Source organism: Crocodylus porosus, unplaced genomic scaffold, assembly GCF_001723895.1.
Source record: "Crocodylus porosus isolate Cpor-Errol unplaced genomic scaffold, CroPor_comp1, whole genome shotgun sequence".
Lineage (NCBI taxonomy): Eukaryota > Metazoa > Chordata > Crocodylia > Crocodylidae > Crocodylus > Crocodylus porosus.
Genome location: NW_017728947.1, coordinates 77,400,781 through 77,416,603, shown reverse-complemented (window position 1 = coordinate 77,416,603; position 15,823 = coordinate 77,400,781). Strand labels below are relative to the sequence as shown.

The following is a 15,823-nucleotide window of genomic DNA, read 5'->3' as shown; positions in this document are numbered from 1 at the left end:
TTAACTTCTACGTCAAAAAAAGTTAAACTTTTTTTTTAACTAGTTCAAGTTAAAAGTTAGCCATTTCTTTAATTTTTTAATTAATGAATTAACTAGTTAGTTCCCATGACTGGCTGCCCTATGCATTATATCACATTAGTCTGCAATGTAGTAGCAGCCTGTGACATTGGAAGCTTTCAGAAATTCATGCTTCAAGCTCAGAAGTCATGAAATTTGAAAAATAACTGTTACATGCTTACTTTGTGTTCTAGAAACTTACTTTTTTTTGTAAATGAAAGCTGTGAGATTCTCACAGATCATGGTGTTAGCAGCTGGGGCTTTAACACTGAAGATGTGCAAGTCACAGTAAACTCTTGACTTGCCAACATGATTTTGTCAACTCTCATGCTGAGGAATGCTGGGTCCTGAAATGGGAGACTTCCCAGAAAAACTGTTATGCTTTACAAGTGATTTGCAAATGATCCAACAGATGGCACTCTTCCCTTTGAACCATAAGTGAATGGTCCAATATGCTGTTGGGGAATTCTGTGCAGCTAGAGGATGCAGTCTTTTGCATGAGAATCAAACTGATGCTCACAAGTAGTCTGGACTTTGAGGATCTCTTGCCACTATTTGCAAGCATTGGGCTTTTAACTTCACTGTTTTGGGCTCTTCATAAAAGCCACACATCCCTTCAGTTGCAGCTGAATGTTTTCTCTTCTGTGTCCTAGCCTGCAATGTTCCATGGTCAGTATACTTCTCTACTCTACTTCTAGAGGTGGCCAAATACAGTTTATAATAAGTAGTTCAGAAAATGAATTTGTAATGCCTGCAAATTGCTGGGAGGGGGGCTCATATATGAGAGTTTTTATTGTTGATTGAAAGAAACATTCTTCCCACAAACCATCCTCAGCATTCAAAGTGAAACATAGTTTCCCCTTGTATTTCATTGCAGGACTTCTAGAAATCTTCATAGTCACCAGCATGAGGCCCCCTTGACAAGGAAACACTTTCAAGTCACTGGATATGGAATAGTAAGTGAAAAGCAAGAATACAACCTCTCTCTCTGTTGGAGGTGGGAGGGGAAGGGAATTCACTTCAAACCAAATGACTTAATGCTGTTTTTAATTTTGTCTTTTAGCTATTTTTTAAAATGAATGACAGCACTTAGAGTAAAGGGGGAGGTTACAGGGGACGTTGGAGCAGGGTGATATATGTACATTTGTAGGTGTGGAGAAAACCTTATTTTATTATTGAAGACTTGGCATGTCACCTATTTAGGTTCTGTATCAGAATACATGTATATGAGACTTGACAAAGAATATCTTGTATTTGAATACTTGTCTAGCTTTATCCCAACTATATAGTTGGCCCAATAAAAAATATCACCCTAAGAAATCCTTACCTCTCCCATATATATGAGGAAGCATATCCCTGACTCTGGCAGCCCCTGGCTCTTTAAATGCATAACTATGCAACTCTAAAGCTGCAATGACAAATATTTTCTGTATTTGGCCTTGTGGTATATACAGATGGCTTCTAGGGTCTAGGCTGAGCAGTGAAGAAACTCTGTAAATGTTGTCAGCTTTGTCTCCAAAGATGAGGAGCTATTATTTACTAGCGTATCCATTCAAATGGTCCCTTGTTTAAAATGCATTTGCTTAGCCCAAGAGACCTGTAAGGCACGGAGGTAAAGAGGTTGAGGCTTAGCAAGGTACAGATGGTAGGAAGGCAGTAATCATGAGCTCATTTATAATAGCTGTTTCCTGGTGAGGAATTTATGTTGTTTTTACTGAACAGGTTGAGTTGGGTTTCTTCCATGTAGCTTTGTCAGCATGTTTCAGAAGATTGTGTTTTACTGTGCCTCACTTTGACAGCTGTTTTCTCTTGTGCTGTGTTTGAATGGTAGAATGGAACAGGAGACTCCAACGATTTCTGGAGGATTGAGGTGGTGGGCAGGAAGTCTGGGAAACTCATCAAGGTCCTACGGAGTCAAATCCGACTGACCCACGTGGCCACAGGGTGTTTATTGGGCTCCTCTGGGAAGACTCTTCCGAAATGGTAAACAGGCTGCACCCAGCTTGTGATTCTTCCTGCCAAAGATCTATTGCTGGCAGCTGATGTTCATCATTGTCACTGCTTTGCCTTTGTTAAATAGCACTTGTAAATCCAGATTAGGAGATAATAGCTTTTTTCCCCTCTGGAAAGGTTACTCTGTCACCTCACTTCAGGCCTCTTGCACTTCCCTTCTGATATCCTCTGTTGTTAGTCACTGTTGTAAATAAGATGGCAGATTAGATGAATAATTTGATCTACTGTGATGATGTCTTTGATTCCATAATGGAGTTGCTATAGGCATGGATTGACTTAAAGTGATAATGACTACATTGCCTGGACAGAAGGTACAAGATGATTTGAAATTGGGAGCTACAAATGCTCATCGCCTCTGAAAAGAAGGTCAAGTTGTGTCTGTATAAATATGGATTTAGATGCCTAATCTTAGGCACCCAAGTATGAAAAAGTTTGTCTTCATATTTACAGCAGGCTTAAAGTGGTAGACCCATCTCACATCTAGTTCAGTTTCTGTCTGCGCAGTGATAGTATAAGACTTTTTGGGTGTGCTGGAAAGGATCTGTGAAGGTTGACGACCTTAATTTGTGCTGCTGGGAAATGTCAGCGTGAATGAAAAAATCAGAACTGAATTGTAAATGGTGATTTTTTCAGAAAGCTGGTGATTTACTGTCCTGTTTATCAGGGGCTGGGAACAGGTGGAAGTCACTTGTACTCCATATCTGAAGGAGAATCCCAGTTCCCTCTGGAACATTGAAGATCACATCAATCCTAAGTGTAAGTGATGTTTCCTTTTTTCCCCAAAATCTCTTGGAACATTTTGTGTTGGGTAGGTTGGCTTGTTTTCAAAGGAAGTGAGGGGTTATCAAGTGGCTGTTGCAAGGCATTGAGGGTGTTTTTACATGTGCTCCAGGGTGTGGGGGAGGAAGCGTTTTAATTAGAGCTGCCCTAATTAAAATACCCACAGTGTCTCGTGTATTCAGTGTCCCACGTTTCTAAATGGTGGTGGGAGCGTTTTAACTAAACCTCGTTCGACGATGAGCTTTAGTTAAAGTGCCCCTGCTGCCATTTGAAATGCAGAGGTGCTGAATACATAAGACACTGCAGCATGCTGGAGCACTTTGATTATAATGCTTCAGTAGACTTGATTAAATGAGTCCACTCCAACATGATCTAATCAGAATGCATTAGAGCATGCGTACAAGTGCCCCGAGTGTTTAAGAGTCCTGGTCCTCACTCCGACCTCCTCCTTGCCCTCATCTCCAACTCGCTGGCTTTGGCACTGACCAGCTACATGAATTTAAGCCAGTTACTTAGCTTTAATCTGCCTCATTTTTTATATCGTGAAATGGTTATACTTACAAGAGGCATAACATAATGCATTTTGAGATCTTCAGGAGCTGCAATTATAGTCGGTACTCCCTAGTTAAGACTGCAGCCATTGTTCTGTTATGAGGAATATTTTGAGCTCTTCTTATGTTTGCAACTGAAGGAACTATTGTTCTGAATCTGCCTGTGATTAATCTATGTGGATAGCAGACTTTTGTAATGATTTTGTTTAGAAATGTAGGGTCCACTGTACTTTGCATTGCACTTGCTGTGGTTTCATTTGCTTGGACATTACAATAATGAGACTGCTACTAATAGCTTTAAATAATGGATGATAGAATTGTAGCATGGATTAGAGACAGACTTTAGCCTTCCAGTTATGACACATGTGCCCTCCAGCACTATGCAGAAGCTATACCTGTTTCACAACCTTATTCCCTGCTTCATTCAACCTGTATTATTCAGCTGTGTTGTGTGTCCTCCCCTCACCTCGCCCACCCAAGGATAAAAGGGACAAGAAGCAGAAATGCTTCATTTCTGTTTTGCAGAAGGCTTGGGCAAATTGTGGTTTCATTAAAAACCCCTAACATTTTACAGCCTTTCAAAAACATCAGATTCAAACTAAAATAATTAAACTCTGGGCTCATGGTTTGGCAAGAGCCTGCTCCCATTGTCATGCATTTTTGCCTTTTTACACATGTGGCTGATCTGTGAATATACAAGAGCCTGTGAGTAGCAGACCTCTTATTTCTGCCTCAGTCCAAAGACTAATTATTTTGGGAAGCTTTATCTATTTTCACACTCCTGAAAGTACAGCAGGAAATCAGAGTGTGGATCAGTAGTAAAATCCACTTGAGAATGCTTTTATGACTGCAAGAGGTTGTGTTTAGAATATGAATAAAATTAATTGGGGACTGGGAAGATACCAGAAGCAGATTCCTCAGAGATTTGACATGGGAGGAGAGCTTATTATGCATGTGTTCGAGGAAGGCATCTTGCACAGGTTTCTAATTCATTTCTCTTTTGTTTGATCCATAGTGCCTAATATCAGCCTGGATGTTTTGAAACCCTCCTTCACAGAGATTCTTCTGGAGTCCCACATGGTTATGATCCGGGTAGGGCAGATTTATTTCTAGACCATTTTTTTTCCTTTCTAGCTAAATACAACATTTACTGAGATGGCCTGGGGATGGCGGGTAGGAAAGACAGTATGCTTCTGTAGCTTAAAGGAAGAAGGCTGGCCTTATACTTAATTTCCATCATACAGTTAGGAAGTTCTGGGTTCAGTTCCTAGCTGTGTTCTACATTTGATTTGATGGTAGGCTAGTCATTTAATTTCTCTGTAGTTTAGGTTCCCTCCTGTAAAATGAGAATGTTAATACTTCCATTCCTTTCTTGGTGGTTATACAGTGCCCCTGCACAGTGCTGCACAGTGTACCAATAATACAGTTGTAATTGAGGCCCTAAAAGTGTGTAGACCCTGGATACCTAGTCCCATAAGAGCACATTAATACCTGATGAGAAAACTGAAAACCAGTTATCTTTCAAAAGCTTTCAATGCTGATATTCTCTGCCCTCCTCACCCCTCTTCCTTTATCACTGCAGGTCTTTGTTGAACTGTAGTTCTTCCTATAGTCTTCTCCTCTGAGGCCATTCTGTATAACCCCAGTTTAGTCTTTTCTCTTTCCTGTGCCTCCTTCTCTGCTATAAATGGGAATGATACGGACCTCAGAGAGGACTCTGAGGTTTAATTTCTTATTATTTTGTAAAGCTCTTTTTAAACTCTGAAAAAACAGGGACTATAGTATTATTAATGGTAATCATTTCCATGGCAACCAGTTATAACATTGCTCCAGGTAAGGAGACATCAACAGAACTGTTTCCATGGAAATAATCTTAATGTCTCAAGGAGGACTCTCTTTTTGGAGCAAAGGAAAATCTACAGGAGCAATTGGACTCTAAGCGAGCTGAGATTCTGCTCTTTCTACAATGTCCTCAGCTGCAGAAACACTGTCAGAGAAATGTAAAAGACATCTTGAAAACATTCACCCTTGTGCAGTAATATCAAACTTTCACTGTCTTCCAGGCTGCTGTCACATGAAGGTAACATAATTTTGCCCTTTGTGTGCTCTTCAGATGCTCCATCTAGCAGATGGCATTGGCAACTGCTGTTCACTAGAGTATCATATGTACCTGTGCACGTGCCTGTACCAGCCTAAGTTTACATAATACTGTGTGGTGCAGGAAGCAGTACCTGTAGTGAATCAGAGACGGCAAACTTTAACTGGGCTGGAATTTTCCATCTTGTATGCCGGCTTTAGGTTGAATTTAAAGACATAATCAGAAAAACTAGTTAGGCTGTTTCTGAGAGTGACAATGATGCTAAGGAAAAAAGTGTCTTGTTTTACCCATGTTAAACATACAGTAATCTTACCCAAGACAGAGGCTAAAATGGCTTTGGGCATATGCTCAGGACCATTTGAATGTGTAGCTGTATTGCCTCATTTCAACTTACAAGCTGGGAGTGCATGGGCACATTTCAAGTGGGAAACCTGAAGGCAGTATAGATTGCCTTTGGTAAGCTCTGGTCTCTGTGTTTGAAATCAGGGGCTTCAGGTTTAGAAGGGGTTGCTCTGGGGCTGAACTTACTGTGAAAATCTGCCTACATCTTGCCAAGGTATGGGACTCTGAAAATCAGTATTTGCACATACTCAGTAAATACAGTTAGAGTAGCAACTTCCCATCACAGTTAATCTTCTTCAGCAATGTGTCTGTCCTTCCCTGGTGCTTATCTTCTTTCCTCCTCTCCTGTGAGCCTCTATTTTCCCACTTTATCCATAGCACAGGCTCATTGGTACTGCTGTTCAGTGTGCCCTATTCCAACCCTCCCTTATCTTATTGTTTCTGCTATCCTTTCCCTTGAGCTGTCCTTCTCTTGATCCTTTCTACTGTAACTGGTACTTCCTAACTGCTGAGTGCTTGACTCTTCAGCATACTTTTAATGTAGCTTTTCATGAGTAGTATCATTATAGAAACTATACAAGGACAATTGTTTGTAGGTTAATACAATACTTTGAACCAAATTTTCAAAATATAGCCTCTTAGATTGCATGCCCACATTCACAAAGCACACGAAATATCAGATTTGAATTTGCAGATTGAGATGTTAGATAAATACAAAATCGTAGCTCATGAAAAGTGCATGATGCTGTCACACAGGGCTATTTATTACTTGGTAGGTTGGGCCTGTTCAAAGAAAACATGTCTTGATTAAACCAAATGTAAAGTTATACATCTAGGAACAGGGAATACAGGCTGCATAGCTAAGAGAGGTGTTTAAATAGTTTCTAGCCTTACAAAGGAACAATTGTTTGCTTTCAGGTGTTTGATTAAAGTCTGTATTGGTAGTGATTAACCTACGGCCCATGGGCTGAATTCAGCATGTAGAGTTGTCTCATCCATTCCATGGGGCTCCTTGCAGGTCTGAAAATGTGGCAGCAGGGGCATGGTGGCGACATTAATTTCAGTGATAACAACATGGTGACTGTGGCAATTAATACTGCTACCACTTCCCTGCTACCACATTTCTGGATTTGTGGGGAGCCCCACAGGCCAAATGACGTGACCCATGTGCCAGAGTGCATCAGTATGCAGGGTTGGGCCAATGTGTAGGATTCAGCACATGGGGCTGGGCTGTGGCACCAGATCGCACTGGCAGACCAACCACACTCACTCAGGATCAGGCCTACAGACTGACCCTGCACACAGGATGTGGCCCATGGACTGGCCTAGTGCCACTCATCCAGTCTGTAGGTTGGATAGATTGAGTACTGCTAGGCTGTATGGTGAGTCTAGTTTCCCTTAACATCAGTATGTTTGGTTCAGTGCAGCTACAGCTTGGCCATACCTGTTTTGGCAAAGTCTTTGTACTACACATCTAGAAACTGTGTGACTGCTACAGTCACTGTGTTATCAGCACTGAAATTCTTCCTAGAAAAGTCGCCCTTCAACTTGGGGAAGAGAGAGATATCTGAAAGAGTCCGAACTGGTGACTAGGTTGGATGGGTGGCAGCTTCAAAAGCACATTTGGTTTCTGTAGTTACTGCTGCCTGGAATATGTAGGGTGAAGCATAGTTCTGGAGAAGCCACAGCCCTTGATGTGGCTTTCCACAGTGCTTGCTCTCGATGGCTTCTTGCAAGCACAGCCATTCACTAGCACAGTATTCCCCATGAATGGTCTTGCTTGTTGAGAGGTAGGCAGTCCATTACAATTGTCCCTTCACTGTCTCAAAAACTGGGCCATGACCTTACTGACCGATTGCCATCTTAATTATTTTGCGACGATTGCCATCTTAATTATTTTGCAACACAGAGATTGGTCATTTCTTTTGCATGCTCTGCTTTTCAGTGTCAGGATTAAGGTGTTATGAGATATAGGGATGGCCTGTGTCTCATCCCGAGTCACAGTCTTGCTCATGAATTTTTCTATGTATGTTTGGAGCCACCTCAAAAGTTTCTCTGGAAATGTAAAGTTGTTCTTTTTCTGATCAGTGCTTGACATTTTGGGCACCTGTTTTGCTCAACACCTTTCTCATGTCCAAGTTTTCATAGAGAATGTCAGACAGTGACCCACTGTTGATGCCTGCAGCCTCAGCTCTGCTTGACTTCTGATCTTCAGTCATTCATTACTGTTGTGTAGCCTATGTCAATTTATTCTGGTGTAGTGGCCTCAGTGCTTATTCTTCCTTGCTTAAATTCAGCAGCCCAGTTATATTACAATGTGTAAAAGGACATCCTCCCTACCATATATTTATAGATTTCCTTTGGGTTCTGTCCCTTTTTTTAGGGAAGGTACTTAAATCAGTGCTTTGATTTTCATCCTTCTATAGCTGTCAGATGCTGGGGGGACTGACTCCCTTTGACACATCAAGATATGCAAAGATAATAATGACTGCCAAGAGAGAAACACATCAAAATATCAATACTTTGACTGGTGAGAGTTGTTGGGCTTTAACATCATTAAATAGCTCAGGGTAATTCTTTTCTGAATATGTTTGCTTAGAAATGGATGTAGGAGACATGATGGACAAGCAACAAAATTTGAGCACAGAGTGCAGTGCTGTGATAAAAAGGCACATGATCCTTGGATGTATAAACAGGGGAGGAGTAAGCAGTTGGGAGGCATTTTTTGCTTGCATTAGACAGTGGTGAGACTGATACCAGAATGTTGTGTATGGTTCTGCTGTCTACTTTTTAAAGAAGGATGCTGAAAAATTGGGAAGAGTACATAGGAGAGACAAGGAATTTGCAAGCTAGAGAAAATAACATACAGTGAGAGAATAAAATAAAAATCTGTTTAGCTTGTCAAAAAGAATGAGGTGACTTGATTAAATTGTATAAGTAGCTTCATGCAGAGTGAAAAACAGGTATTAAGGGGTTATTTAGTATAACAAACCAATGGCTAGAAGATAAAGCCAAAAAACATTCCAACTGGAAATGAGACATACATTTTAGCAGTAAGTATAATTTAATCACTGGAATAAACTGCCAAAATAAATAGTGGATTCTCCTTTTGATTATCTGTAGATTAAGAACTGATGCCTTTTTGGAAGTTATTTTAGTTGAACACAATTTATAAAGGTCATTGTAAGGGTACTAGAGAAACTTATGGGCCTGTGACATGCTAGAGGTCAGATAATATAATTTGATGGTCTCTTCTGGTTATAAATGTAAGCCTGTGAATAATGAGCTCCCTATTCTGCTGGTGCCAGTGGTCAGGCATACAAAGTACCTTGGTCTGTGTTAGACTGACAGTCCTGAATCTAGTTTCTAACTTTCTACTTCTAATCAAGTGTCAACTGGTCTCTGAATTTATGGCATAAATCCGGTTAAACTTAGCCTTGTTTTTGGTGATGAGGTTACTCGAGATGACCACTTGAGGTAGCAGGAGTTCTGCTGAGAATCATCACTTGCTGTAGTTTCTTACTTGTGCGTGTGTGCATATAGAGCTTTGCCTGTGTGTGTCTCAAAATGTCAAATGTTTTTTCACTCCCATTCTGAAATTATAGTGAATTATAACCGCTGCCATTAATTATTTCACATAAACCCATGCAAATGACCTGTAGTTTTATGACCCAGAATGGTGAGTTATTGTGTAGTACCTATCTTGCCACCTCACTTGGGCCATAGTCAGTGATGGTTGTTACTGTTAAGCTCTGTGCTTGGCCTGCCTAACCTTCAGGTGCTCATGAAATCTAATGTTTGGTTTGATGTTACTGGGAAGGTCCCAATTCAAATCTGTCTCCTCTGTGTTCTGTACATGATGGGCTTAGTGAGGCTCCCGCATAGGCGGCAATACATCAGGGATGAGGACCTGAGCTGGGCATCTCATACTGACTTCTGGGCCAGCTTGTCATTTCATTACTGGAGCATGATTCAGTTTTCAGAACATTTTTTTACATGACTGTATGCTAGTGAAAGGAAGAGCCCAAACAAAAGCCCTTGTGATGAGAGAATGATGTGACTTGCTGTTAATTGATATAGCTGTGGGAATTTTTTCTAGAAGAGACTGTTCCACAGAGGAATGTGGTAGCTCCAGCAGGATCCAACACTCAAATCTGAGTATTTCTAAAAGGGTGTAATCAGAATATTTGCTTCTGCACACGTGTGAATACATCTGAGAACAGAACAACTTTCCTGTGTTCCTGAACAACTCCCTTGAGGAAGAGTATGATTTATAGTAATTTTCCTTTCAACTTCCCATAGGGAAATAGTGGCCTGAAACCAAAGGAGAATGAAGTCACATCCAAACCGTGGCACTGGCCTATCAATTACCAGGTATGTTGATAAACCCACTTTTCTGTCTGGTTGAAAATGCTTTAGATTGGGGTAGAGTATCTCTTTATTAAAATGAAGATGGTGTGGACATTATTTTGGGCAGAGCTCAAATAATTTGGACAAGGGAAAGGATTCTTCTCAGCTGTGTCACTATCTCTATAAGGATGACGATAGATACAGGCTCAACAGATAACCTAATCTTCCCTCATTTTCTGATCTCTTTCTCCTTAGGGCCTGCGTTTTTCTGGCATCAATGAGACAGATTATCGGGTTTATTTGCTGGGAAACCCAGTAAGTTGGGGCATTTTTGCAAAACAAAGGAAGTGCCTTTCACAAATATTAAGTTCTCTCTTTTCTAAAGACAGGCTCCCTACTCTTTCTCCTTTCTAGTTGCTCTTTCCTACTCCTGTTGTGTGGTTGCATTTAGCACTTTCTTGTCATGTCTTATGCACTTACTACCACTTCACAGTCTTCCTAAGAACCCAGACATCTTTACAACTAGATCTGGACAGGTTACAGAGGTGGGTGGATGAGAATAGGATGGGTTTCAGTACGGACAAGTGCAAGGTATTGCACCTGGGGAGGAAGAACCAGCAGCATACCTACAGGCTGGGGGACACCCCTCTTGTCAGCACAGAGGCAGAAAAGGATCTTGGAGTCACTATTGATTCCAAAATGAACATGGGCCGCCAATGTGGGAACACAGTCAGGAAAGCTAAACACACCTTGTCATGCGTCCATAGATGCATCACGAGCAGGTCTAAGGGGGCGATCCTCCCCCTGTATGCGACATTGGTCAGGCTACAGTTGGAGTACTGCATCCAGTTCTGGGCGTCACGCTTCAGGAGGGATGTGGATAGCATAGAGAGGGTCCAGAGGAAGGCTACTCGCCTACCCTGCTGCCCCCTGATCATGCCCTATGAGGAGAGACTATGGGGCCTGAACCTGGTCAGCCTCCACAAAAGAAGGCTGAGAGGGGATCTGGTGGCCACCTACAAACTTGCCAAGGGGGACCAGCAGGCAATGGGAGAGTCCCTGTTCCCCTGAGCACTACCAGGAGTTACAAGGAATAACGGCCATAAGCTGACTGAGAGTAAGTTCAGGCTAGACATCAGGAGGGACTACTTTACAGTCAAGGCAGCTAGGAGCTGGAACCAACTTCCTAGGGAAGTGGTGCTCGCCTCTACCCTGGGGATCTTCAAAAGGAGGCTAGACATTCACCTTGCCAGGGTCGTTTGACCCCAGCATTCTTTCCTGCCCATGGCAGGGGGTTGGACTTGATGACCTGCTTAGGTCCCTTCCGACCCTACCAACTATGAAACATCTGTCTTTCCCATTCAGGTAGTCTGGTGGCTGAATCTAGTCACTATCGGAGTGTACTTCCTAATGACAACTTCCACCGCTGTGGCCATGAAGAGGGGAGTTCAGCAGATGACTGAACACAGAGGTGAGGCCAACTCTCCCACACCTACTGCATTTGTACATTTATATGTTCACGGTACAGGAAAGCTCCTCATATCCCTTATATCATGGAACATGTATCTGCTGTATCATGGGTCTCAGCAATTGAACAATATATGTTCAAATAGAACCTGTATAAATATTTAAATTACATATGGTTGTAGAAGTACTAAAGCTTACTATTGGAATGAGGTAAATGTCAAGAAAAAGAGAGAGACTCATTTTATGCAAGCTGGAGAGGACCATTCTGAACCTGTGGTTTGACCTCTTGAGGTCATGTATTTAATTCAATGATTGCATCCAGTTCAGCATCTTGTGGTGAGCTCCAAGGGAAAGGGATCAGTTTGACCCAGGGGAGATGGTTCAATTGAATCCATCTTGCTTTATGATTCTGTGACACATGCTGTATTTAATATTATGCATCCCTGTTAAAATGAAGCACGCTTGCTGGTGCCCAGTAGGGAGCTGATAGAATCAAAACTAGTAAGTGTATATTAAAAGCTCTTTGTTTTTCATGCTGCCTTCTCTGTAGGTTGCAGAGCCCTTCACAGAGCCTTAGAGATCAAGTCTTACAGCAGCTTGGTGACATAAGCCAAGGTTTGCCTATAGAAAAGGTTCAGGGGAGAGGGATCCAGACTCAAAATTATTTTAGCTAAGGTCACATGGTGAGTTCATTGGAAACCTAATTTAGGTCTTCTAATCCCTTTCCTGTGTTCTAAACACCAGACCACAGTCCTATTTAGGCAGTGGCTTGATGAAGCTGATGTTAAGCATATTAATAATGACTGTCACTTGTATTTGAGTATTACTACTATTGATACTGAAAATCAGTTTTCACATGTAGGGTTCAGGAAATGTGCCAGGGCAGGTTGGTGTCTATGGTCTCTCGTACTGTCAGCCAAGGTGATGCGATGATATTCTGTTGTTCGTTCTACTTCCTTCATAGCATGTACTTATCATGGGCCTGGCAGATTGTATGCAAGAGAGATTGGAGAGTGAAGTTTCATATAGGCCAGGGGTGATGAAGATATATCTACCACTTGTCTCGCCACCAAATTTCTGGACCCATGGAAAGCCCTGTGGGTGAGATGGTGTGGCTCTACATGCCAGATTGGGCTCACAGACTGAACCTGTGCACTGGATTGGACCTGTAGACTGACCCTGTTTCACTCATCTGTCCCATGGGGCCAGATGAGTTGGGCATCACTGGTTTGGACTGATGTCTCGAGCCACTGTAGACCTGCTCCATACTGATCTGCAGGTTGGTAGACCAGCCAGATCAATGAGCAGGTCTTTTAAGGTCCCCAATATATCCTTCAAGACTGTGACCTTTATGCATCAGAGAATTGGTGGTGTTTTAAGATTTTGCATGGGTATTCCAGGTGGGAAGGTGTGGAGAGCCTTGGAACTGCTACCAAGGAAGAAGACAGCCTTCTGCTTAGATTGTTCTTGCCGCTCCTAGCACTGTTCATATTCTGACTGTTAGAAGATACAGAGTATGCAAAGTAGAACCATAATTGTGAAGTTCACCTAGTGAAGGATGTCTGTGTGTGTTTGTTTCAGAGCTCTTCCAAGTCTTATTGCAAGGTGGAGGGCAGATTATGCTGGGTTGGCTCCTTCATTACCTCCCTTTCTTCATGATGGGCAGAGTCCTGTACTTTCATCATTACTTTCCTGCAATGCTTTTCTCCAGCATGTTGACAGGTAAGTACTGCCAGGAGAAGAAGAGAAATTCAGTTAGATGGAGCATTTTTAAAGTGACATAACTCAAAGAGATCAATTTTTTTCCCTTTCAAATAACTGGTTTAAAAAGTATTAAAATATTGACTGGTTCAAAGTGGATTTTTTTACCCTAGCAGCCTGAAACATTGTACCTTATGGTTGTGTCATTATGTTGGTATTATATAAAAGTAAGGCTAGAAGGGACTGTAGGAGGTCTAGTCCAACACCCTGCTCAAGGCAGGATCATCCCCATCTAAAACACCCGAGAAGAAAATTATCTAACCTGTACTTAAACTAACAGTGATGGAGATCCTACAATTTCTGTAGGGACTCTGTCACAGTCATCTGTTCCTTGTCATTAGAAGGTTCTTCCTAATATCTAACTTAAATCTCTCATGTTGCAATTTAAACCCCTAGGCAACTTGATTTGCCCCTGCAGAGGCTGTGTTATCTAGTCAATAGAAGATTTGACTGGGATTTTGGAGATGTGTCTTCTGTTCTGTGTGTTACGTTGTCCTCTTGTGTGACCTTTGGCAAGTCATTTCACTTCTTGACTCTATCACCTACGCTTTATCTGTGTTGTCTGTTTAGACTGTGGGCTCTTCAGGGTTGGACTGTCTCTTACTCTGTGTCTGTACAGCACTTAGTACTGTGGGGACTTGACATCTTCTGTGCTTCCCTAAGTATTACCATAAAATATATGCTAAATACTACTGTTAATTCCAGTTTACTTCCAACATCATTTTGGCAGCCAGAGTCTTGAGAATTGCTAAAGAATAAAGCTTAATGCCTTTGTAAACTGGAAACTCTTGTTCTCAAATGTTATAAAACATTAATCTCTTACCTTGTAGTACATGAGCCTTCAGCTACTAAAATCATGTTGCACTTGAAATGGAGGACAGGAGGAAAAAGATGGTAATTTGGATTTATGTAATTTTGAGCTTTTCTACCACTACCTGTCAGGACTAATATAACATATTTATTTCAATGAAAAGATTAGGAAAATCAGGGGAGAGAAACCTGAACATCAAGTGCTGAAGGTTTACAAGATATTTGTCTATAAGAATAGAATTATCCTTTGATCTTATTAGTCTTTATTAGTATTGTATCATGACTGAATATAGCAAGCATGATTTTTCAGTGCCTGCATGCAACTCTCTCTGCCTACATGTCTGTTCCCTGGCTTTCTGTATAATACCTCTACCTATGAGTTTTGAGGTTTTTTTCCTTTTCCTAGGAATTACGTGGGATACACTACTGAAATTCTGCACTGGGCACTTACTGTCCAGCACTATGGCTTGGAAGGTGTATACATGTGGGGTGTTGACACTAGTTCTGCTCATTGTCTACAGGTGAGAGCCAGTTCTCCATATAAAGCACCCATTGTCTCAGAGGAACCTTTGGCTACTTGGCGTAGTGTCATTTTAATCATTTAGCCTTTCATCCCTTCTATGAATTCATAATAGAGACTCTCTTTCTTTAACCCTAGAGTTTGATGGATCCACACCCTTGTATCAAGGTAGTCTCCCTTTATCCTAGGGTTGGGCAGTTATTTTGTGTAGAGGGCCACTTACTGAGTTTTGGCAAGCCATCGAGGGCCACATGACAGGCAGCCAGGGGCAGATATATATTAATTTTCTAAATTTATAGGGGACCCGCAGGCCAAATAGAATAGCCTGGCAGGCCGCATCCAGCCCTGGGCCGCATTTTGCCTACCCCTGCTTTATCCTCTCAGTTTAGTAGATACATACTCTGGTCACCACCCCAAATGGTGCCAGACTGTATGCTGTACTTCAAATACAGATTAAATAAATGTTTCTGTAAGTTTCATTACCTTGCCCTGCTCCTGAATTATTTTTCCCAAGAGAGAGGTGTGTTAGTTTTAAGTCATACACCTGTGTATACTAATCTTGCTGAGAAACAGTGAGAGGATCCTAAGTGGAGTTTAGAGCAGCCCTGTTTGAAAGCACCCGTTTGTCCTTTATTAAGACTTGGCTATTGCTGTCACCTAGGACTGAACATTATGCACTTAATCAAACTGACAGATTTGTCTGGGTTCTTTTCACAGCTTCTATCTCTTCCATCCTTTGTCCTATGGGATGGTAGGACCCATGGCCTCAGATCCCAACAGCCCAATGGCAGGACTGAGGTGGTTGGAATCATGGGAATTCTAGACCCATCAAGAAGCAACCTGGAACAAGGGAATTAAAAATGCAAGAATTGCTAAGTGTTATGCTGATTCAGGGGCATTTAGAGGCAAGTGGCTGCAAAATATCCACTCTGGAGAACTTGGAGGAACCTGCTTCCCTCAGTGACCCACTGTGTACAGTATTGGTTTGCACAGATTGTCTTGGCAGAGTTGGGATATCACAAACAGGGTGCTCTGAGAAAGAACATACAGAATTGGTGGCTTGAGTCTGTTTCT

At 41.8% G+C, this 15,823-nt stretch overlaps 1 protein-coding gene across 1 annotated transcript in view; it reads left to right on the top strand.

Annotated features, from left to right (window-relative positions):
• The window catches only part of POMT2 (protein O-mannosyltransferase 2), a 35,860-nt gene extending 20,256 nt beyond the window's left edge, over window positions 1–15,604 (top strand). The window contains exons 12-21 of the mRNA XM_019552067.1: window positions 935–1,013; window positions 1,889–2,040; window positions 2,735–2,826; window positions 4,417–4,493; window positions 10,144–10,215; window positions 10,447–10,506; window positions 11,557–11,662; window positions 13,240–13,380; window positions 14,636–14,750; window positions 15,467–15,604. Of these exons, the coding sequence (XP_019407612.1) occupies window positions 935–1,013; window positions 1,889–2,040; window positions 2,735–2,826; window positions 4,417–4,493; window positions 10,144–10,215; window positions 10,447–10,506; window positions 11,557–11,662; window positions 13,240–13,380; window positions 14,636–14,750; window positions 15,467–15,572 (1,000 nt within the window). The 3' untranslated portion in view covers window positions 15,573–15,604. The remainder of the gene's footprint in view (window positions 1–934; window positions 1,014–1,888; window positions 2,041–2,734; window positions 2,827–4,416; window positions 4,494–10,143; window positions 10,216–10,446; window positions 10,507–11,556; window positions 11,663–13,239; window positions 13,381–14,635; window positions 14,751–15,466) is intronic.
• Window positions 15,605–15,823: the final 219 nt, after the last annotated feature.